Source organism: Peromyscus eremicus, chromosome 5, assembly GCF_949786415.1.
Source record: "Peromyscus eremicus chromosome 5, PerEre_H2_v1, whole genome shotgun sequence".
NCBI lineage: Eukaryota > Metazoa > Chordata > Mammalia > Rodentia > Cricetidae > Peromyscus > Peromyscus eremicus.
This window is the reverse complement of record NC_081420.1, coordinates 5,627,923-5,652,222: the sequence shown is the minus strand read 5'-3', so window position 1 is coordinate 5,652,222 and position 24,300 is coordinate 5,627,923. Positions and strand designations below refer to the sequence as shown.

Genomic DNA, 24,300 nt, shown 5'->3' with positions numbered 1-24,300 from the left:
ACTCAGCATTTTTTGCCATTACTACTAACAAACCTTATCAAATGGGCATTCCTCTTAAAAACAACTCAAATGTGTAGAACTCTAACAATCATCTGTGTTAATATATTATTTCAAGCTTGCATTTGGGACTGTGGATATATGGCAAGTTATATGCCTGGGTTTATAGGCCCAAGAAATATAAAGTTAAAAAAAAACACAAAAAAGTAATAAAGCTGTTAATAATGAGCCTAGAAAGATTAAATAACAAGGAAAAAACACTGCAGAATGGGGGGTGGGGAGCTTTGGTTGTTGTTCCAGGTAACTTAAGACTGCTAGTTAGTATTGTGAACGTGTACCATGGTTCTATAATGATAAAATCCAGTTTTCTGACCGTCAGAGAATACACTTTCAGAGCTATGCCCTCCTTCGTACAGCACATATAAAAATGTAACTCTGTTGGTATTCAATCTTCTTTTGCCATCCTTCTATCTTATTTAACCCATCATCTAGCTTTAAAAATTACTTCAGGGCAGTGGTGGCGCACACCTTTAATCCCAGCTCTCGGGAGGCAGAGCCAGGCGGATCTCTGTGAGTTCGAGGCCAGCCTGGGCTACCAAGTGAGTTCCAGGAAAAGGCGCAAAGCTACACAGAGAAACCCTGTCTCGGAAAACCAAAAAAAAAAAAAAAAAAAAAAAAAAATTACTTCAAACCAGTAGCATTCCAATGGTAGAATGCATGACTAATGTGCAAGGCCTCAGGGTCTGGTCTTCAGCACCAAAACCAAAAAGGCCAAGCAACCAAGAGCCACATAGCCTATCAGCTTTATTTCCCATACAAATACAGTTGAAATTAGAAAATTCTCAAATTGTTAGTAATTTTAATTATAGCTATTGTGTATAATCTGCATGCATAACCATAGGAACAATTGAGTTTTTATTGATTTTTTTTGAGACACAGTATCATGAGAATAAGAGGTGCTGGGAACGGAACCCAAGGCTTCCCCATGATCTGTAGGCGCTCCACCAACTGAGCTGGGACTTACGCTGTGCAATCCTAGCCATCTCAAAAACAAGGAATTCGATTCAATTATCACTTTAGAGTCGTTAGACAAAACTACAGAAGGAACAGGACATATTTGAATGCAGTGGTATGAGGAATCCTGCCAAGGGAAATCCTGTTCGTTAGGCAAAGTTACATTAACATTGTAAAATTAGCTCACTGTCGTTTCCTCAAGACCCAAATTTATGTTTTCCAATTTTCTGCTTCTTTCAAATCCCTTCCACCCACTGCAGCTCTGTATTTAGGAACCTCAGGGCTACGCAGCCTGAACGAGAGCTGAAGGAGACTCAGCGGGCAAGACTGTGTTGCCACAGCACCTGTTTGGATACCAGCCATGTACTCAGGTAACGTGAGGCCAGACTGTGTGATAGCTTTCTCTTTCTTGTTGAACTGCTGCTGGTCATTAATAATATTACAGTATTATGTGTCCATCAATTTTGACCTATGATATACTCGGCTAAAATTATAACAAGAAAAATAACTAGGAATGACAACAGAACATCTCACTCATCTGTACATGAAAAAGCCAGAAGTTGTCTTACATTTCCACACAAGAGGCAGACTAACAAACCAACAGGATGAGAGGAGGTTCTGAGTGCCTGGGAGCAGGTACAAAGCGTGGTAGCCCCACACATGAAGGTCCAGACTGTCTGTAAGGAGTAGCTATGTACACACACTGGAGACCCATTCTGGCCTGGCTTCCTCCCTCGGCACTCCCCACCTCAGCCGACACCCAAGGGGTTACCTCTGAAATGATGTAACAACAGCTGCATCTTTTGTTCGTGTTCCTTTTGCTGGAGGGTCAGTCTTCGGTCACACTGCAGTCTCAGATGCTCCAGTGCAGACTCCAACTCATGGACCATGTTATCCAGTTCCAGAACCTTCACTTTCATCTCTTTATTCTGCAACTGTTGTTTGCGTTCAGCTTCTCGCAAATTAATCACCTATCAAAGACATTTTTTGGCCTTTTAAGTGTATCTTACATAGCCTAACACAAAAATCAGTCCAGTTTTTCTTGGATTACTCAACCTCAGTAACATCTTCAGTGCCTTTGAAAAGGTGTTGGATGCCTCAGCAAATGCTTTAAAACATAACTATAAAATAGCCTAACAACCTTTTGAATTTGTAGGAATTTTGAATTGGTAATATTTTCATTTTCAATACAATAGTGCACTAATAGTTACCACTCTAAAACTTCTTAGATAAGATCACTGAGTTCAGATTTTATGATTCTCTTTCTTGCTTGCTTTTTCTTTCAGAGACAAGGTTTTTACTATATACCCCTGGCTGGCCTTGAACTTGCCTCCTAAGTGCTAGGAATGTACAGACATGTGCCACCATGCCTGGCTATAACTGTTTCTCTAGTCCACAAGGATACTGGGGTATGCTTTTATTCTTGCAACATTTACTCTAAGTAGAAGAGCATTCTGACATCGACACAGAGGTTCCTCTTGAGGCCATGCGTGTGTCTGTTGAGGTCTGCTGTGCTGTAGGAAGCAGAGCAGTGTGGACAGTGTCTGTGCAGTAGAACCCACAGGAATCTCCAATGACCTCACTAAAACAGCACCCACTTCTACACAGTGGCCTTGGGCTAGGAGCCCTCAGGATGCAATCAGAGACTCTATCTCCAAGCCTAGGCCACATGCCAACAAAATACAGTCTCATCAGTAACAGATACTGACTACTGACTGATACACAAGCCTCAGATTTTCATTTTTTTTTTTTGAGACAAGATCTCACTATGTAGCTCTGGCTCTCCTGCATGCAACTCATTGTGTAGACCAGGCTGGCCTCAAACTAACAGAGATCCACCTGCCTCTGCCTCTCTAGTGCTGGGATTAAAGGTGGTGTATTACTATGCTGAGCTTTTCATTCACTTTATTTCACACAAATAGACCTTGAAAAAGTCTTTGTCTAACTTTGTATCAACTGTTGGATACTCTCATTAATTCAATATATTTTTAGGGAAAAGCCATTCTTCATGATATATCTTTAAGTGAAAAAATATTAGAGAAAATGTGAACATAGTTCTCAATGACACAGACTATGTCCATCAGTGGTTTTTGTAAGATGATCAGATGAAGCACATTCAGACTAATAAAGCCTGCCACTGCCTCTGCCACCACACACCACTTCATCTCCACCAGCTCCACATCATGATGAGAAATGCACAGTGTAGTCTACTCACAGCAACGGGGGAAGGAAAACTCGCAGGGCCCTAGACTTTTCATGAACAGCACTTAAATTTAGAATCAAGGAATAATAAGGAAGGCTATAAATTAAAGTTATATCACCAAATCTTTCAATCTTTTACTTTCTTTAAAAGTTTGATATAAATAAGGGTACCGTGACCATTTCTTGTAAGGAAAGTGTTGTTCCTTGGAAACATACCTTATTGAAATATTTGAAAAGAATAGCTCTAATCTCAGTGAGATTTAGGCAAACTAGTTTCCCCACGACATTAGCTTCACTCTGAGAGAGATTCTGGTATGATGCTCTAAGTGAGTTCTGGCGACTCTGGATGCTTTCGTTCTCAAATTCAATTGCAGCTTCCAAGGCTTCTATTCCTTCTTCAAGTTGGAAAAGAAGATGTTCTTCCTAGAGACCACAGAGAGCATTCATCTTAAGAAAAGGTATAACCTGAATTCTGTCATATGCTTAGCTCAGATCTTACCATGTGATGAAACCTCCGTCTAAAGGACTATCCCCTTAGGCTCTCACTGATGTTAAGGAGTCATTCAGTGTTTGCGATTTGGCTAAGCTGTATGATGTATCACCTGTCATTGTACAATGCAGAACCATCAAGTCTTCATCATAAACATTACATAACAAAATGGAAGATGTAAAAGCTAAGTGAGTTCCACAATGTTCCAAGGCTATGCAGCAATCACTGATTACCTAATCTGAAGGATACACCTGAACATGGCCTCAGCTCACAGAAGTTGCAATACTGTCATCTCCTCCCAATATTCCTAAGGTGCGTTTAAGTGTAGACTCTCCACTAAGGAGACATGGTGGATCTGTTGCACCTCCAAAGAGTGCGAGGGCAAAGGGAAGGGACACTTGGAACCAGCTACTGAGAACAGTGATCTGAAGAGTCTCTGGAGGAAATGCAGCATAGGTGACAGAAGCAGTCAGACCCCACCAACTGGAACATTTCATTCCTATGAAATGGACCAGCCACAGAAGCCTGTGCCTAAAATTCCAGTACTTGGAAGGCTAAGGCAAGAGAATCATGAGTTCAAGGGCTGCATAACAAGACCCCATCTATTTTAACCCCCTTCAGAAAAAAAAAAAAAAGATTCCTATGAAGCGTGGTGATATACTGTGTACTCTAATAAAATTTACCTGAAAACCAGAGGACAGAACATGCCACTAGATTAAACATAGAGGCCAGGCAGTGGTGGCACACACCTTTAATCCCAGTACTGGGAAGCACACACCCCTTTAATCCCAGGAAGTGATATGGCAGGGTGGAGAAAGGTATATAAGGCGTGAGGAGCAGGAACTAAAGGCTTTTCAGCTGAGGAAGCCCTTTCAGCTAGAAGCCTTTTCAGGCTGAGGAGTTGGTGAGGTAAGAGGTGGTGGCTGTGGCTTGTTCCTTTGTCTCTCTGATCTTTCAGCATTTACCCCAATATCTGGTACTGGGTTTTTTAACTGAAAGACCATTTAGCAGTTCATGTTACAATGAAGTGTTATTTTAAATGGTGGCACTATAACATCAGTTAATATACTGTTTGTGTCAGAAGACAAAATAGTCCTTTGAGTTGTCCAAATTCATGCTATCTGGGAGAAAGCAGGGGAAACCCAGACCCCTGGCAATGGAGACTTGGATGTATCTCAGTACTCCTATGTCTGCACTGAGGTCACCTAAAGCAAGCTTCTCCAGGAAGACTACCTGACCCATACTCACATCCTTGCTGCTAAGCACAGTATTTATCACATAATTTAAACTTACTATTTGTTGAATGTGTTAATGAAAATTTAAAAAAATATTTCCATTTCCTCACCACTCCTAAGAGTTACTAGTGACTCCCAGACCTCCTTTTTTTTTTTTTTTTCCAGCTCAAGAATCAGATAATGACTTCACCTAGCAGGAAGTCAAATATTTACTTTAAAAAGCCATCTTATAAAATCTTCTGGAAGAGCAATTTGGGGAAAACATTCAATTGCCATTTCTCTGTGCAGTAACTAACTAACCATCCTTTGCTTATATGATAACTGTTCCAAAATAAACAAAATAATCATATTTTGAAAGATTAATTTTTATGATTTTTAAATTATGTATATTGTGTATTGTCTGGCATGTGAGTGCAGGTGCCCTGCAGAATCTAGAAGAGGATATTGTCTGTCTTGGAGCTGGAGTTACAGGTGGCTGTGAGCTGCTCAGTGTGGGTGCTGGGAACTGAAGCCAGGTCCTAGTCACCGAAGCCATGTTTTCAGCCCCCAAAATCACATTTTTAAGAGGAAAAAAACACCTTAAATACTTTTGAAAGGTACATAAGTGAATGAATAAAAGGAACCTAGAAAAAGAAGTGAGTTATCTAAAGAGAATACATCTGACTTTTCAATTGATACTCAGATTATATTTTATCAAAAATAAAAGTTTGCTGAGATCTATTTAGTATCATTTTAGTTTCCATAGTTTTGGATGTAAGTCAAGGAACTGCTAAGAAATATGAGATCTTATAACTATAGACCCCTGAGGACTGTCCACTCCAAATAACTGCTGCACATGGGCCAGTGCCATGGCTTAGTGGGCAAAGGCTTTGCTGCCAAGCCTGACTACCTGAGTTTGTACTCTGGAATCCACATGTCAGAAATAAAGAACCAACTCCCTAGCTGTCCACTGACCTCCACACATGTGCTACAGCATACAAGCATGTGCATGCATACACATGTAAGTGTACATGTACACACACACACACACACACACATATGATGAAGCACGCCACGTGGCTGTGGGTCCCTCTAACTCAAGGTAAGTGGCCATGGGGAACTGTCACTGCACATTACCATTACTTTGAACTAAAGATATTGATAAAGATCTGAGACAACCAGTCCAGGTGAGTCGTAGAGATCTACTTTTCTAATAGCTTCCTAGAGAACAAGGCCTACAGCACTGGTCTCTAAATGTTTTAGACCACACATTCCTTTCAATAAGGAAGTGAAACAAAAGACTAACAAAAGCTCCCTCACAAGTATTGTGTTATATGTACATTTTGGATAAGTGAATGTTTAATCCTAAGAGAAGGAACTAAAGTCGGAAAGGCAGACTAGACATAAAGGTGATTCTGTTTCCTTCCTGTACACCACTTATTAGAGAGCAGCTCTGCAGCGTTGAGTCTGCAGCAACATGGACAGAAGTGGAAAGCATTATGTCATAAAATGAGCCTCGTCAGGAAAAGGAAGACAAAGCGTTTCCAACCCCTGAGCAGGATAAAAACTGACAACCAAAACACTAAAAAACACTAGAAGCGGGGAGTAGGAGAGCGGTCAGCAGAGACTGCTAAGTGAGGAGGACAGTGAGGGGTTAACAGGCACCCCAACACAGTCAGAGAGACAGATCTAGTTCTCGTTCCACAGTAGAGGAGGTGTCCCAGTTAGACACAGCTAGTCACTTGAGAAGGGCATCTCAACCGCAGGGTTTCCCAGGTCAGACTGACCTGTGGATAAATCTGTGTGGAACTGTCTTGACTGCTGATTGATACAGGAAGACCCAGCTGACTGCTGTTCTGGGATATATACAAAAGGGAGCTCAGCATGAGCCAGAAACATGCCAACAAGCAATGTTCCTCCCTGGTTTCTGTTTCAAGTTCTTGCTCACGTTCCTGCCCTGACTTCCCTCAGTGAAGAACTGTGACCTGAGAGCTGAAATAAACCTTTTCCTTCCGAGTTGCCTTCAGTCAGAGTATATTATCACAGCAACAGAAAGGGAACTAGAACAAAAATTGGTAGTAGAGAAGTGGGCTGTTGCTATGATCAACCTGACCACACTGTTTTGAGAAGAATGTAGAAGACCTTAAACTGTGGGCTAAAAAAGCTGTTGGCTACTCAGAGCTTAATAAAAACATACAGTGGGCAGGGAAGACAGGGATGCTGAGAGAGATGCAGACGGTGGGGCCTGGATGTGGGTCAGAGGGAAGCAAAGACTCTAATAAGCCCTGGGATGGGGCCATTGTAAGACACGGAGTAAGAATGTCTGATCAGCTGGGGCTGAGAACCTGCTATGACTAACAAGAGGTCACATCACTGAAGGAAGTATGTTCCCCCGAAGCGGCAGGAAGTATCTGCTCAGGGTCAGCACACAGAGGCTGGGCTCTAAGGCAGCCAGTGCTATGTCTCAAATTGGCAGCCAAACTTGGCAATTTACAAAAGTTCCCACAAAGTACTGGTTTGTAAATCATGAGAGATGCAAGATTGCAGGAATCGTAGAGAGTGGGTGACGTCTGGTGCCATGTGGCAGGGACAAAAAGTCCCTGAAGAAAGGCCAAGAGAGCCCATCAGTGAAGGTGTACCCTCAGTTGTAGTGGATGTCTGCCAAGGACAATGGCAGGGGCACAGCTGAGCAGGCACAAGCCTGCAGGGCGCACTGTGTGTGCTATGGATGGCAGAGATGATGCAATGAGATTACTGTTCAAGCCTTTGGGAGCTGGAAATGGCAGTGAGTGAGCCCCAGGGGCAGATGTGAGCTACAGGATCTAGATTTACATTGCTAATTGTTTATATGCCCTAGTTCTCTCCTTCTGGGTAAGACAGTGTGTAACTTTGTTCCCCAGAAGTCCATAGTTAAAAGACTTTGGACTTTGTATTTTAGTTTTAATTTATACGTATGTACATGTCTATGTGTGTATGCAACATGTGTGCAGGTGCTCAGAGTCCAGAAGATGACACAAGTTCCCCTGGAACTGGAGTTACAAGTCGTTATGAGCTACTTGAAATGGTTGCTGGGAACTGAACCCCAGTCCTCTGGAAGAGCAGCAAGTGCTCTTACCACTGAGCCATCTCTCCAGTCCTAAGAGACTTTTAACTTCTGGGGTCTTTTGGGGGTGGGGTGTGGGAGCCCGTTCTCGGGTTCCTCGTGGCTTTACCCAGCAGGTCCTCATAGAGGATGATTAGACCACGGGCCTAAGTGCAGGTGTCTGAGATGGTCTGCACTTGGCTGTGCTGGGGGAGGAGGTCTTTTGCTCCACCCCTTGGCGTCTCTATAAAAACCCTGGGGCAGAGACAGTCGGGGCCCGTTGGAATAGGTTCCAGGCCCTCTCGAGGCTATCCTTTATTTTCTATCTGTTTATCTCCGCAATAAATCCTTCTATCTAATATTTCCTGCTGCTCGCACTCAAGAAAACTCTGGGGAACTGTGGGGGTGGTTGGGTAAACGCCCCACAGAATGGCGCCATGAACAGGGACTAAAGAAAAAAAAAAGGGACTAAAGAAAAAAAAGGGGGGACTAAAAAAAAAGGGGGGACTAAAGACAAATGAACAGGGACTAAAGACAAAGTAATAGGAACTAAAGATAAAGGAAAATAAAAGTCTTATTACAGAGTTTTTGGCGAAAGTGCTGAGTTCAGCCCTGCCAGTGGATGAGGCATGCCGGTGTTATGGAAAATATATATTTTTTATATATATTGAGAGGCAGGGGTTTTATCCTCGAGAGAAAAGGAAAGCGGACTGGAAGGATGTCCGATGCTGCAGCGAAATTCTCTTCTGTCAAAATTTTCTATCTTCTATCCCTTTCTCAATTTCTATCTGTGAAAAATAAGGCATAGGGTAGTAGAATAGTGTAGGAAAAACTTAGAAGTGTAAGATTGTGTAGGAAAAAATAAGTAAAACAACTAGACAGAAAAACTCTACAATTTTCTAACTTTGGGGGCTAAGAACGCAAACTGGGGGAAAAAAATCTTTCTTTGGGCTTTATGGGTAGTAAAAAAGCTCTTCTTTGAGCTTACGGGGAAGAAAAAGTTTTCCTATGGAAGCTTTTGTCCTGGGGACAACTGAAATGCTAAGTCTGAGCGGCAGGAGAAAGTGATTTCTCCCTGAGGCAAAAAATGGGGGTGTAAAAAGCCAAAAAGTTTAAAGTTGGGAAGTTTTGGGAAAAGTTGGTCTTTCTCTCGGAAAAAATCTTTCTCTTAAACTAAAAGCTTTTCTTGGAAAACTTGGAAAAATCTCTCTAAAAACCTCCATCTTTCTCAAAAGCTCTTAAACTTAAAAACTAAAGCCTTTAACTTTCTCTCAAAAGGGCAAAAATTAGAATCACCTGAAGATATTAATATGGGGACCACCTGTGATTAGCTCTAAGGGAAAACAACAAACCTCTTAAGACAGCAAAACCTAAGTTCTTTTAAGCTTTAAAAATCCTCCCTGCAATGCAGAAGGCAGGGACAAGTTTCTAAAAACCTCTTCTAAGCTTTGTCTCTTCAAGCCAGTAAAAGACAGTGGGTCAGAGTACCCTGAGGCAAACGCTTGGGAGAGTGTGGGTAAAGAGCTACAGAGAGCCCAAAAGGGCGGGAAACTTTACTGGGAAAAGCAAAAAAAGCCACGCTTTTCAGTTACAACCGAGCTGAGGCATCAAGGGTTTTGTTTCTGAGTGAGCGTTTCAGAACGAAAAGATGCTCCTAATCTTCCTAACACAAAGATCCCCTGAAGCATTGTATCCTCGATTCTGACCAAAAACCCAGAGGTGACTGGCCAGCGTCTCTGAGTTGGAGTGCATTTCGGGGATACTAGGGTTCCTGCAGTGGTAAACTTCCTGGAGCACAGAGCTGAGGCAGGAAGGTGCAGGACCCAGGGGGAAGATTGCTAATGAACAACCAAAACTAAAGCCAGTGGGAACAGCACAGTTGTCTGCTTTCCTACAAGTCCCGGGTTGATAGGTCCACAGCTGCAAAAAGAAATCTGAGAAAAGCTTTCCTATCAGAGTAAGGACCTTTCTGGGAAAAGAGTAAAGCTGAACTGTGTCTGAAGCAATTGTGCTGCTGAGTCAGAACGCTGTCTGGGGAAAGAGCCCAGCCAGGGCAGAACAGAACTATCCAGGAGTAAAGCTTTCTTTTCTATCAGAGAAAGCATCTCCTTGAGAAAAGCTTTGTTTCAACTGACTCCCGTGAGATGAGGGGGAGTGTAACCCTAAAGGGGTGATTGCCTCTGGCCTAAGCTCTGTCCTTGAACACCCAGACAAACACAACCCACTGGGGGACTGACTGGGCCAGGTGAAGGCCTGATGAAACAAAACGCCTGTCTTAATGGGAGTTTAGAAACGGCAAAAACCTCCCTTGTTAGATTTTCAGTCTGTATGCAAACCACACAGACCCTTAAAACAAATGGACAAAAAGCCCCTACCTTCAGGAGCAGGGAAAGCCGCCACTGTAGTGTCGGAAACTGTTTCTGGGGTAGAGGGGATAAACTGAGACCAAACTGGGAACTGTCTGGGAGAAAGACTCTGAAGAAACAGAAGGGACAGAATCCTCCCCAGAAAATGCATGACCTGTGAAAAGCTGCTAGAATTTGAGGCAGATTTTGGGGGGGAAAAGCCCCTACTTCCAAAGGCAGCTAGCAGAGGTACAGAGCCGCAGACAAATACCTGAAGCTCTGCATCTGGGAGGGGAAGGAACAAGCAAAATGAGATAAATCAGTGGGAGAAAATCTCTCCGAAAGAGCTATGGAAAAGCTGTAGTGCATGATCTTGTTTTTCACTGACTGGCTAAGACAAACACAAGCCCCGAGGAAAGTTGCTATCAGAAATGCCCACCTCAATGCGCGCTAACGAGGCAGGTGCAGTTCTGATTTGGGGGCCAGTGTCAAATAAAGGAGAGACACCTGCTAAAGCCAGTTGAAGAGAGAATAGGAATCTCCCAATGTCCCATAATTGAAAATGTAAAATGCTTGTTCAAATCTCCCGTTGCAAAAGCAAAAAACTTTGTTCAAACCTCCCGGGCAAGAATTTGTAAGCAAGTCTGGTAAAAAAGAACTTAAAAGTTGACTCTCAGACCCAAAAAGAACTATGGGAAATGACTGATATAAGGGAAATGATATAAAGGACTGATTTAAGGGACTGATACTATCATGGACTGATATAAGGGAAATGCATTCTGGGAAAGGTAGTTTTTCGCTAAAGATGGCGACATTGCCCTGAAACACTTTTGTCAGCTCGAAAATACGTTCATGGTAAACTTAAAATACAGCTTTTAAAAGAATAAGGAGGAAAATTGTCTAAGTGTCAGTTCCAATGAAAAATTGAAAGGATACGGAACTAGGTGCTTCGCAGTTTGGGGCTCGGTTGGTAAAATGCCTTATTTACCCTAATAGCTGTGCAAAGTTTTTACGGTAGCTGGATGACAGAAAGCTACCTATAAGAGCAAACAAGCCACTTTAAAATCCTTAAAGCAAGAGAGAGCAGTTTATACACTGAATGTTGTCTTAGATATGAAGGAAACTTATGCTATCTACAAAAGAAAGCTGCCATGCTTTGTGGGCCATATTAGAGTTCACTCCAATCTTCCTGGTCCTTTAGCTGAGGGTAATGCGAAATGGAAAGATCCCTGCTCGGGATTGTGGAAGGGTCCCGATCCTGTGTTAATATGGGGTCGAGGACATGTTTGTGTTTTTTCACAAGAGGAGAATGAAGCTCGGTGATTACCGGAGCGTTTCGTAAGGAGCTTGGAACTAAGAAAGGTCAGCTCCAATGATGTTCCTACAATGGAACCAGAATGAAAGTGGCTCAATTAGTGTTTCTGAGGTTTTGTCACTGGTTAATGCAAACAGTGAGGAAATAGAGTTCGGAGCTGTGCCGCTTTTGGCTTTACTAGCTCCTTTGGAAAAATACTTTATATCACCTAATAACTGTGCGATATTTGGCAAAGAGCTTACAGCAGCTAAATACGGTAATTTCACCGTCAGCGTGAAGGGAAGTTTTTCGGTAGAACAAACCAAGAGTACTGCTGTAATAGAAACATTTGTCTGAATTGAAGCACTTAGGGGAACTATTATGAATTTGGGTGAAGGGACAGCCTCTAGTTAAACACCGTCTACCGCTGACAGTGCATCTCTGCTGGGTCCGGAACGGCTGAGAGAACTGGCAACTTTGGAGTGTGGCATCATCCTGGGAAGTTTACAGTCCCCTAGCAACAACTATCACAATTCTATAACAACACTCACTAAATCCCAGTGTTTTATAACAAAGCTGACTATAAACTCTAAACGTTAGCAATGATGTATGTACTTCCTGTCTGGTTAAGAATCTTTCTAATAGAGATAGTGATAATAATTAAGAGTAAGAAATAGAAAAAGATGAAAATAAGATATGTAAGTTTATAAAAATTCTCTTGTTAGATCTGTGTTAAAAAATCTTTAGGTGTTTGCTAAGTTAAATATATGCTAATGGTAGCCCTATATAAGTTTGTAAAATAGATCTATAGATCCTTTAAGAATATAAGCTTGCAAGAAGTATCTAAGGTAGTCTTAAGACATGTAGTGATAAGCTTGTAAGAAGTAAAGATGTTAGCTGTAAATGTAAGTTTAAATAAGAATAAGATGGAATGAATATAAGAAATATATAAGTAATAAGAAATATATTTGCTAAAGTAGTTCTATAGTTTCCTTAAGGAGTATAAATAAGTAGATGTTAATACGTTATATGTGAGTTTGTAAAATGTAGATGTTGAATGTGAGTCTAAATGCTTTGCAAGGCAAAAGGTTATATGTGAGTTTGTAAAGTGTAAATGTTAAGTGTGAGTCTATTCTTAATGTATATGGTGAAAGAACCTGAGACATACAGAAGTTAGTGTCCTAGCAGACTGCAAAACAGGCAGTCTGAGCGGTTTTCAAAAGCTCCAAAAGCCGCTAAGAAGCTAAGAATGGCGGACGCCAGAACCAGCACAAGGCATCCGCAGCTGAGATCCGTGGAAAATCGACGCAACACAGAAAAACCTGAGCTAACATCAAAAAATGGTGCAGTTTAGACTACTACTGTACCTGAAAAGGTCGGTCTGTGAGAACAAAAGTTGCAGAGACACTTGTTTGAACAAAAATTGTTAACTGCAAAAAGTTTTGGTTGAAAACCATCTCTTCATATTTGGAAGTGAAAGCCTGATACTAGAATTTATTTCTTGTTTGGACTTTTTGAACTTAAAATGAGATAAAACTACAAAGATTTTGGTTATGGATTTCTTCATATTTGGAAGGCTCGTACCAGAATTTATCATGTGAATTTTGGGACTTAAGAAATGAAATGAACAGTAGAGATTTCATTGCAATGGGACAATTTTGAGTTTACTTATAGTAATGACCTAGGAACTGTTTTCTGGAATTGGGTTAAAAATGGAACTGTTTAAATGAAGATATTTATTATTTCTACCTAGAATCAAGATGCAGTTTTGTGTATGCATATATGCTTTATTAACTGGTGATTCATGAATTGTTTTGTGAAACTGTTTATGTAAAAATGGAATTACTTACAGAACTGGTTATGTGTTACAAATGGAACTGTTTAAATTGAAAAGTTTGGGTTTTCTAACTAGGCTTGAGATTTTGCTTAAATTATAAAGAAAAGGGGGACAGGTAATATTCCTTAGTCTAATTTCAAAAGTTGTTTGAGGGATTAATGTCATGTTTTTGTTAGTAAGAAATGTATATTAAGAGACTACTTTTAAAGTGTAAAGAGTTTTATTAAGAAACTGCTTTTGGATGTTTTGCTAAGTTTTCAAAGTGTTAATGGTTAGATTGAGAAAATTGCTTTTCAATATGGGTTTGTAGGAATTGTATGAGTTTGGGTTCTTCTAACTAGGTTTTAGATTTTGTTTAAAAAATTATAAAGAAAAGGAGGAGTTATGAGGTTGAATTATGTTTGCAGAAATTATATTTACCCTATTGATATTAATGCACCCTGGTTTTGTGGAGTTAAGGAAATATTTAAGTTTGATGTGAATACATCGAAGTTTTTCCTATGTTCTATTAGCAAGAAAATTCAAATGATTGAGTTAAAGTTGTAAGACGGAGAAAATTGTTAACTATATATAGCACCATATATGCTAATTCAAATGGTTCTGTTAAGAGTTTGCTTTGAGTTGTAAGACAGAGAATTGTGGCTATGTATAGCAATGTTTATGTTAACCTGTTAATGGTAATGATGAAGCTAAGGGATTCTTTAAGTTTGTAGTAACCTTAAGAGTTTTTGACTTAGAAAGGGCTTGAGGCAGCTAAGACTGCTATAGTCACCTTGGACCTAATTCAAAAGAGAAATGCCATCTATATCCTCTACTCCCATACTGGGAGGTGTAACAGCTATGGAGATTGCTGTAAGCCATTATTAGTTATTTTTTTATATATTAAGAAAGGGGGACCTGTGGGAGCCCGTTCTCGGGTTCCTCGTGGCTTTACCCAGCAGGTCCTCATAGAGGATGATTAGACCACGGGCCTAAGTGCAGGTGTCTGAGATGGTCTGCACTTGGCTGTGCTGGGGGAGGAGGTCTTTTGCTCCACCCCTTGGCGTCTCTATAAAAACCCTGGGGCAGAGACAGTCGGGGCCGTTGGAATAGGTTCCAGGCCCTCTCGAGGCTATCCTTTATTTTCTATCTGTTTATCTCCGCGATGTTCTCCGCAATAAATCCTTCTATCTAATATTTCCTGCTGCTCGCACTCAAGAAAACTCTGGGGAACTATGGGGGTGGTTGGGTAAACGCCCCACAGTGGGGGCAGGGTTCAAGACAGGGTTTCTTTGTGTAGGCATGGCTGGCCTGGAACTCACAGAGATGTGCCTACCTCTGCCCCCCAAGTGCTAGATTAAAGGCATGCACCACCACTGCACAGCCTCAAATATATCATTTTTAATTTTTGGATTTCATCAAAAAATGGAAGTGTTCTATTTTCAGTGAATTGTTGGGCAATTTGCTACTAAAATGATCTAAAGTCTATCACTTCTTGTAAATAATATAATTAGAAAAATAATTACTGTAAAAAGAGAAAATAATTTTAAGCAAGTTTAAAGACATCAAGATAGCAAGCTATTCCACACCTATTTGTGTCTTGGGTCACTTTAGAATCTCCTTCCATTAATTTGCTACTGGCAGACTTATTGAGAATATTAATCTTGGCTTTAAAACACAGTAGTGAAAGCAGAGTATACTTCAAAACTACACTAAAGAAAGCCAAAGGGAAGCTTACAAGGCCAAATGGAACACACAACTGTGTTCCACCGGGATGGTATTGTTCAGAGAGTGTTGTCAATGTTATCTGCCACAGAACTCCACACTAAACAGAAGCCATTCTCTGTGAGACCCACCTCACCATGTAGTTGGCCTAGACCTTGCCTTGAATTAGCAGCCATGTGTCTACCTCAGTCTCCCCAGTGCTAGGGTACAGGTGTATAGTACCATGGCTTCACTGTTTATTAATAATGGGCTTCTGCCCTCTGCTAATGGTTTCCTCACTCTTCTGTCTGCTCTACCTAGTAATGTCCTATCAAAATCCAGCTTATGATTGCAATCCACCATGGCAGCATTGACACGGCTTCCCCGATGACCTCTCTGCATTATTTGTGTAAATAATGTAGTAAGTATAGCTTTTCTGCGTTACTCGTCATTGTCTTTTTCATGTTCTTTTGGGATTCTGTTTTCTTATATTTCTGTCTTCCCAGTTGGAATACGAACTCTCAAGAGAAACATAACTTAGCCGTTGTTTGTGTCTTTGTTTTCCTCTCCACGGCCTCGTAACCATCCTGGGCAGACAGAATTCCTTACTGCATATGCTTGCTGTGTTTTAGGGGCTTATCCCTTCCAAGTCAAGTCATAAAATAGGGCAACAGATGTGTGGAATGTCCCTTCGGCAGACAGTTAGACAGACGCCTACTGTAGTCTTAATTCCTTTCATCAGTTCATTCGACTAGGTTCACAGTGGACTTACATGACCCCCTTTCTGCTGTTTCTTCTTGGGCCCTTCTAGCACGCCCTCTCTTGCCCAATCTAAGACACAAGATTTAGCAAGGCACAAGGCTCCTGCAGTTCACCTTCTTTCAGCACTTTCCCTTGTTTTAGTAATAACAGGCCATAACAATAACTATTTGGAGAGAAATTTCAGGTTCAACAACTCCTATGAACGGGCATTGGGATCATTTTCCACTGAAATAAAACAGCTTTTAAAAGATGAAGTCTGGGACAACTTGAAAGCCATGAATGAGTCATTTCTTGCATGTTAAAAAAAAAAAAAATGAGCCGGGCGGTGGTGGCGCACACCTTTAATCCCAGCACTTGGGAAGCAGAGCCAGGCGGATCTCTGTGAGTTCAAGGCCGGCCTGGGCTACCAAGTGAGTTCCAGGAAAGGCGCAAAGCTTCACAGAGAAACCCTGTCTCGAAAAACCAAAAAAAAAAAAAAAAAAAATGAAAGCAGGCTGGGCAGTGGTGGCACATGCCTTTAATCCTAGCAACTGGGAGGCAGAGGCAGGTGGATCTCTGTGAGTTCAAGGCCAGCCTGGTCTACAGAGATAGTTCCAGGACAGCCAGGGCTACACAGAGAAACCCTGACTCAAAAAACCAAAACCAAAACCAAAACCAAGCCAAACCAAAAACAAAAATAGCTGAGTTATATGCCCTCTCCAATGAAAACTGTACTTAAAAGGTATTTTATTGGAATTTGTATTTTCATTTGAATGGTGGAGAATTCTCGGTCAAGTTTCCATGGAAAGAATTAACTCCTAATGTCACAGGCATGCTTTCTGTAGTGAACCACCTAGCAAAACTACCACAGATACACAGAATACAGATGAGCTGAGGGCCACACCTGACCCTTGAGTACCACATCGTAAAAAGAGGAGAGCTGACTCCTCCACATTGTCCTCCAACCTCACAAACACACCACAGTATGTGCACATGTACACAAGTGCATGCCCTCCAAAATGTGAAAAAGAAAAAAAAACAGAAGTTATATGCTCTCCTTGAAAGACAAATGGAAAGAGGCTTTCACATGGTTTTCTGTGATCTGTGATTTCAAGTGAGAAACAGCTGAGCAGGCCATGCTCAAGGGATGTATTGGTTCTCTAGTGCCTGGCGATGCCAGGAAGAATCCATGCAGGTGCCATTCTGTGAATATATCTGTGAAGATAAGCATGGCTTATAGTACCAAACAGATGCCAGGTGAACTCATTAGCTGACACAGTCTTGAAATGGTTTATCAGGTTTATGAACATTGGGATAAGAGTCCAAGGAATCACATCACCCATCATACAACAACTCCAGTTCCAAAGAATACTGACTTACTTTGGGGGACAGCACTCTACCATTCTGAAGCTTTTCGTCCATAATGCTTCTCTGTCTCTGCAGCTGATCCTTCTCTCTTTGGAGAGCCTGAACCTGTTCTGCAATCTTTACTTTCTCCTCAGCTGTGCTGCTCTCAAGTTGCGAGCTTTTTTCCGACAACTCTTGGTCCAACAAGTTCAGGCGAGTTGATATTTTCAGACTATCTGTGCTTAAGTCCTAAAGGACACAACCATCAGATAGAGAGTTAACAAGAAATTCAGACAGCTTAGAAAACAGGAAAAACATCATTACGATACTAAATAATTTTATTTTTATCTTTTATTTTCTTCCATAAACTTTCTAAAATCTTAAATTTAATGGTTCTTAAAAAATATATAGGTTTGCCGGGTGTTGGTGGCAGGTGCATCTCTGTGAGTTCAAGGCCAGGCTGGTCTACGGAATGAGTTCCAGGACAGCCAGAACTGTTACGCAGAGAAACCTTGTCTCGAAAAACCTATCTACCTATATATTTTTCAAAATATGAAGTTATGGGGGCTAGAGAGGTGTCTTGGTGGTTAAGAGACCTGGCTGCTCTTGCAGAGGATCAGGGTTCAGTTCCCAGCATTCACATGACAGCTAACAACATCTGTAATCCAGTTCCAGGGGATCTGGTGCCCTCTTCTGGCCTCCTTGGGAACTGCACACACATAATGCACTATACAGGCAAAACACTCAGACTCATTTTTTTAAAAAAATCAAAGGTTTTGAGAGGCAGTATTTTTCTTTTTCTTTTATTATTTTACTCCTTAGTTCATTACATGGTAAAACCGTTACAATTTCTTAAGAGGTTAATATTTGATGTGTTCAGCATACTTTTTATTCTTATTTCATTATGGTCAGAAAATATAAGAATCTGGTCAAGTTTATGGAGCTGTCCATTATAACTTAAAACAATGTGTAAAGATATTGTATTATATACTTCCATATGGTTTCTAACATACATATAGACTATCATAAAGTTTATCATATCATAATAGAAAGCAGAACCTTTCCTAAAATAAGTCTCCTTAACTCCTTCTAGTTGGTTCTAATAGTTTGCCCACCTGTCTGAACAACCCACTGGAGACACTGTCTGTCTACTACAGGAGCGAGAACTTAGCACTCACACCCTTCTCTGCGTACATCCCTCCTCTATTTTCCCACTGTAAGTTAGATTAGAGCTTTTGGTTAAATCGATACTCACTTACCTCATTAGGAACTTGTGACTATTATCCAGAGCTGATATATCTGTAAAACATGGTCATACTTCCACTAGATACATCTTTTTTATACCTTATAACTAACTCTTCTACAAGACTGTGAAATCTCATACTTTCATTTAATCAACGTTGTCAAGAAATGTATTCACTAATCTCTTTATTTTACATGTGTTTGTTTTTCCTTCTCCCGTGTGAGCCCTGGGGTCACACTGCATTTGGTGACCGCACCCTTACCCACTGAGCCATCTCAGCAATTCTTTTCTTGCATGACCATGCTGAGTGATGTCTTCAGAAATGTTCCTTTTTCATATGGGAAGTGCAGTTGTTTGACAGGAAACACTCTACCTTTATACTAATTAGGAATTTGGACCAGGAAGAGGATTTTTAGTTGAACATTTTTCCTCATGAATCTGAAGACTGCTTCAAATCTTTTAAGTGGAGAAAGTGGCTCCTGAAATTGACAAGTGACTGGTTTTTTCAAGTTGGAGTATCAAAGATTTGTTTTCCTCTGGTCACCTAAACCCTTCACAAGGCTTTTGTGTTGGGTCCTTGATGGGCTTTTTCAGTCTAGAATCTTATGTTGGGAAACTTTTCTTTTAAAGATTGATTTGTTTTTATTTTATATGAATGTTTTGCCTGCATGTATGTATATGCGCTGTCTTAGGGTTTCTGTTGCTGTGAAGAGACACCATGACCATGGCACCTCTTATAAAGGAAAACATTTCTTTGAGGTGGCGCTTTACAGTTTCAGAGGTTTTGACAATTATCATCATGGAGGGGAGCATGCCAGCTGGGAGTATGGCAGCACGCAGCCAGCCATGGTGCTGGACAATTCTACATCTTGATCCAAAGGCAACTGGAAGTGAACTGGGAAAATTAGTAGATTGAGCAAAGGAGACCTCAAAGCCCACCCCTACAGTGACACACTTCCTCCAAAAAGGCCACACCTCCTAATAGCTCCACTCTCTTTGGGGGCCATTTTCTTTCACACTACCACATGTAGTGTGAAGGGAGAAAGTGAAGGCTAATACGATGTTGAGAGCTACAGATGTCAGCTACAGATAAGGGCATAGGATCCTCTGGAACTGGAGTCACAGATGGTTTGTGAGCCACCATGTGGGTGCTGGGAATGGAACCTGAGTCTTCTGCAAGAGCAGCAGGGGCTCTTACCCACTGAGATGTCTCTCCATCCCAGGAGCTTTGATGTTGTGTGTTTTCTCTGACTCATCTTTTTGGATTTCCTGTTACTTCAGTGCTGGGTTTCCTAGATTTATCTGAGTTTTTCCCCTTTATTTTCTAGTGATTTTTCTTTTAACACACTCTCAAATATTTCAACTTTTTCTGTTTGCCCTTTCAATTCCTAATAGTTCCTTCATATCATTAATGTCCTGTACTTCCTGTCTTATGGCTACAGTATCTTTTTTTTAAACCACATTGAAGATATGAGTCTTTCCTGAAGCTTTTCCAGCTTCTTGTTCTATTCCTAGTGTCCTCCAGTTCCTTTTCCTCCAGTTCCTTTTCCTTCAGTTCTTTTTTTTTTTTTTTTTGGTTTTTCGAGACAGGGTTTCTCTGTGTAGCTTTGCGCCTTTCCTGGATCTCGCTCTGTAGACCAGGCTGGCCTTGAACACACAAAGATCCACCTGCCTCTGCCTCCCGAGTGCTGGGATTAAAGGCATGCGCCACCACCGCCCGGCTTTCCTTCAGTTCTATTGCTTGTTTTTAACATTGGTGGTATTTTTTTTTCTATTTATTTATTTTTAGAAAGGGTCTTATTATGTAGGCTTGGCTTGCCTGGAAGTCACTATGTAGTCCAGGCTGGCCTCAAACTCACAGAGCTCCGCCTGCCTCTGCTTCTCCAATGCTGGGACTAAAGGCGTGCACCACCATGCCAGGCAATGTGGTAGCATTTACGAGTCATGTACTAGGCTGGAGAGATGGTTCAGTGCATAAAGCACTTGCTGTGCAGGCCTGATGATCTGAATGATTTTCAGAACTGTTATAATGGCTGGGTGCACTAGCTTGTCTCTAATCTCAGTGCACCCCATAGGGAGATGGGAGATGGAGATAGGAAAATTGCCAGAAGCTTGTGGGCCAGCTAGCCTCATCTATCCACCAGTGACTAAGACAGACCTTGACTCAAATAAGCTAGAAGGCAAGATCTGATACCCAACAGGGTCCTCTGACTTCCAGATGCATGCTATGGTACCACCATCCCCACCCCCCCTAAAAACTCCACTTGCATGAGTTAGGAATTTACTAGCTCCTAAGACTGCTGGGAATGGTGGCAGTAATCCCAGCACTTCTGGGACATGGGAAGGTGAGGCAAGAGAACCTCAAGTTCCATGCCAGCCGGGGTTCCATAGTAAGACCATGTCTCAGACAAACAAATGAACAAAAGCAAACAAGAGCTGGTAAGATGTGATGAGAGGATCATGTGGGATCCTAAATATAAGAGTTTCTACTTTTGCAGGGACTACTTAAAAACATGTGCTGGCCTGCTGGAAGTATAATTCCGCTGACAGCATGTTGGTGTCTAAGCCAAGGTTACAAGAGGGATACCTCAGAATTTGCATGTGGACCTCCATGCATTCCCTATGTGGGGCATTCTGACTAATGCCTGCCACCTCATGAAGAAAAAGCATCCCGTGAGAAAAGAAGAGTTTGCCAACTATGTTCTGCTCCATCCTATGCCTTACTCCTGCTTTCCACCTTGACTTTTTGATGCTGTAAGTGAACTGCATTTCACTAAAGCTGTTCCTTTGTTTAAAAGGTGTGTGCAGGGGAGGGGCTGAAGTTCTCCCTCAAGCCTTCGTCTTTTGTCCTAAACTCTGGGTGTCACCTACTTGTCTCCATCTCACAGTTTTTGAGTAATCATGTAGCTTTTGTTAAGTCCTTTCCTGGCTTTACAGCTATTCTGTTTTTGGTTTTTCTTTTTTCAAGACAGGTTTTCTCTGTGTAGTTTTGGTGCCTGTCCTGGATGTCGCTCTGTAGACCAGGCTGGCCTCAAACTCACAGCGATCCACCTGGCTTTGCCTCCCAAGTGCTGGGATTAAAGGCGTGTGCCACCACCACGTGGCTGTTTTTGTTTTTTGGTTGTTGGGTTTTTTGTTGTTTGTTTGTGTGTGTGTGTGTGTGTGTGTGTGTGTGTGTGTGTGTGTTTGAGACAGGGTTTCTCTGTGTAGCCCTGGCTATCCTGGAACTAGCTCTGTAGAGCAGCTTGCCTCTTCCTCCTGAGTGCTGGGAGTAAAGGCATGCACTACCACCACCCAGCCTATAGGTAGGTATTCTGAATAAGATAAAATTCATGTATAATATAACTCATCTATTTAAAGTATGGTAAAGGGTTTTAGTATATTCAGAATTATGCAATCACTGCCACAATCCATTTTAGAATCATTTCATCACCCTTCAATAAAGACTGAGTAAGTCACTCCATTTTTTCCCCAATCTCACCTCACTTCACTAGCTTAGGCGACCACCCACTATTCTACTTCCTTTGGAATCGCCTATTCAGGAAGAGTGTTATACAATACATATTGTGACTAGCTTATTTCACTTAACATCTGTCTTCAAGGTTCACCATATGCAGCAGATATCAATGCCTCATTGCTTTCTAATACCAATACTCAATATATCACAGCCTATTGATTCATCAGCTGATAAACACTTGTAGTGTTTCTATTTTTTAGCTATGATTCCATCAACCTTGAAGTTTTGACATGGGCATGTGCCTTTATTTCTCTTGAATATATACCTAAGGAATTGCTGGGTTAACAACATATCTGAATATTTAACCTTTAGAAGAACTCCAAGATGGTTAGCCAAGGTAACTGTACCATACTAATCCCACCAGTAGTAGACAAATGTTCCATTTTTTCCCCACTCCCTCAGCAATACTTCTAATCTGGTTTTCTAATTATAGCCACCCCAGTGAGTGGGATCTCATTGAAGGTTTTGCTTTGTATTAATTACTTTGATGGCTAACTTATGACTGTCTTCTTATGTGGTTATTGTCACTTTCCTTCTTTGGAAAAAAGTCGTTTCAGATCCTTTCTTCTTTAATTAGGTCATATTTATTTTGTTTTTGTTTTAGACAAGATTATGCTATATAATCTTCCTACTTCAACAACCTCCCAAGTGCTAGCAGAGAACGCAGGTTACTCTTTTATTATCACATTTTAAATCTTTCTCAATCTCTTAGCAGATAATAAAAAATTTGCAAATACTTTCCTATATTCCGTAAGCTATCTTTTTACTTTCCTGATGTCTTTTAAATCTCCAATATTTTTAATATGAAGTCCAATTTATTTGTTTTTTCTTTTCCTGCTGTGTTTTAGGTACAATATCCAAGAAATCACTACTCAAAAGTCACAAAGCAGGCCAGAGAGATGAGTCAGAAGTTAAGAGCACTTACTGCTCTCACAGAGGACCCAGGTTTGGTTCCCAGCACCCATATTAGGTGGCTCACAACCACCTGTGACTTCAACGCCAGGGATCCAACACTCTCTTCTGGCCTCTGTGGGCACATACATAGATGTAGATACATGCATATAAATAAAAATAAATCTTAAAAAAATACATTATAAAATGGTTGCAGTCCAGACTGTGTGTTCTTCTAATAGTTTTATAATTTTAGCTCTTATTTGCAGGTCAGTGACATATTTTAATTTTTTTGTTTCTTTTGTGGCAGGGTATTCTTGTGTAGCCCAGGTTAGCCTTAAACATGATATGTAGCCTAAATAGGCCCAGAGCTTCAAATCATCTTACCTTACCTCAGGAATGCTAGATTTACAGGTACTAACATCATGCTTGGCTTGAGTTAACTGTATGTAATGCATTTTTCTTCTCTGTCATTTTAGATAAGTATTCAGCCTACCATGGTCATTGTCTGAAATGTATATCATCAAAGTCTTGTAAATATTCCCCAAACACTAGAAAAAATGAAATCTTTTAATGCCTTTTTTCTGAAAAGAATCAAATGGGATAATAGTCTCAAGTCTGTTAAAATTTTCAAAGTATTAAGGTGGTTTTTCACTCATTTATACTTCCTATTTATCTCAGTGTGTTCTTGCTTCTTAAAATTCCATCTCTCAAGGCTGGAGAGATGCACAGTGGTTAACACCATGTGCCGTTCTTGTAGAAGCCCCATGTTTGGTTCTGAACACCCTTAAGAGGTAGCCCACAACCACCTGTAACTCTAGCGACACCCTTTTCTTCAGGACACCTGCACATACTCCTCAGACAGATAGACATATGCACCTAATTTTAAGAAACAAAATCTTTGTAAAAAATTACAGCTCTTTAAAATCAGAAAACAGCTGTTTTATGCTTTTTCTTTTCCCATCTCATAAAGTAAACTTTAAGAAAATATTTTACTCCACAGTCCTTTACTTTCTCCTTCTCTCTTTTGTAAATAGAACATATCTTAAAGATCCAGGTAATTTCTTCTATCATTCCTTTGTAATTTTGATTTGTTAAGCTTTTGCTGTTATTTTACATATTTTGAGGGATAGTTTCTATAACTTGACCCTGACAGTTTAAGCAGTTAAGATGTGCCATCAAGAATCATGTTTGTCAGAGCGGTCACCCAAACCCTGTATTCAATGACAACTAGACTAGAAATGGGTGACAGCAGTCACACACAGGTCCCGGTGGAGCAATGTTAAGAACACACCATGATCAGTTTGGACTCTCCGGTCTAGATGCTTACTGACATGTGGGCCACTGATCCTTTGTTCTATGACACAGGTGTGGACTCTCTCTGGACCCAATGCCAGCTCCAA

General features: G+C 41.0%; 1 protein-coding gene and 1 long non-coding RNA gene across 10 annotated transcripts in view; one reads left to right on the top strand and one right to left on the bottom strand.

Annotated features, from left to right (window-relative positions):
* The window catches only part of Kif27 (kinesin family member 27), a 103,530-nt gene that overhangs the window by 4,377 nt on the left and 74,853 nt on the right, over nucleotides 1-24,300 (bottom strand). For all 8 annotated transcript variants that reach the window (XM_059262809.1, XM_059262808.1, XM_059262812.1 and 5 more), the window contains 3 exons: nucleotides 17,280-17,495; nucleotides 3,430-3,636; nucleotides 1,784-1,982 (listed from right to left, as the gene is read on the bottom strand). In XM_059262809.1, coding sequence (XP_059118792.1) covers nucleotides 1,784-1,982; nucleotides 3,430-3,636; nucleotides 17,280-17,495 — 622 coding nt within the window. The remainder of the gene's footprint in view (nucleotides 1-1,783; nucleotides 1,983-3,429; nucleotides 3,637-17,279; nucleotides 17,496-24,300) is intronic.
* LOC131910893 (uncharacterized) lies at nucleotides 1,237-23,286 on the top strand. 2 transcript variants are annotated; one of them, XR_009379238.1, is made up of 4 exons: nucleotides 1,237-1,382; nucleotides 15,480-15,579; nucleotides 20,988-21,243; nucleotides 22,611-23,286. It is a non-coding gene; the product is annotated as an uncharacterized LOC131910893 (long non-coding RNA). The 2 variants fall into 2 exon arrangements; XR_009379237.1 differs by lacking the exons at nucleotides 20,988-21,243; nucleotides 22,611-23,286 and adding an exon at nucleotides 17,343-18,182 and having other exon boundaries at nucleotides 1,238-1,382.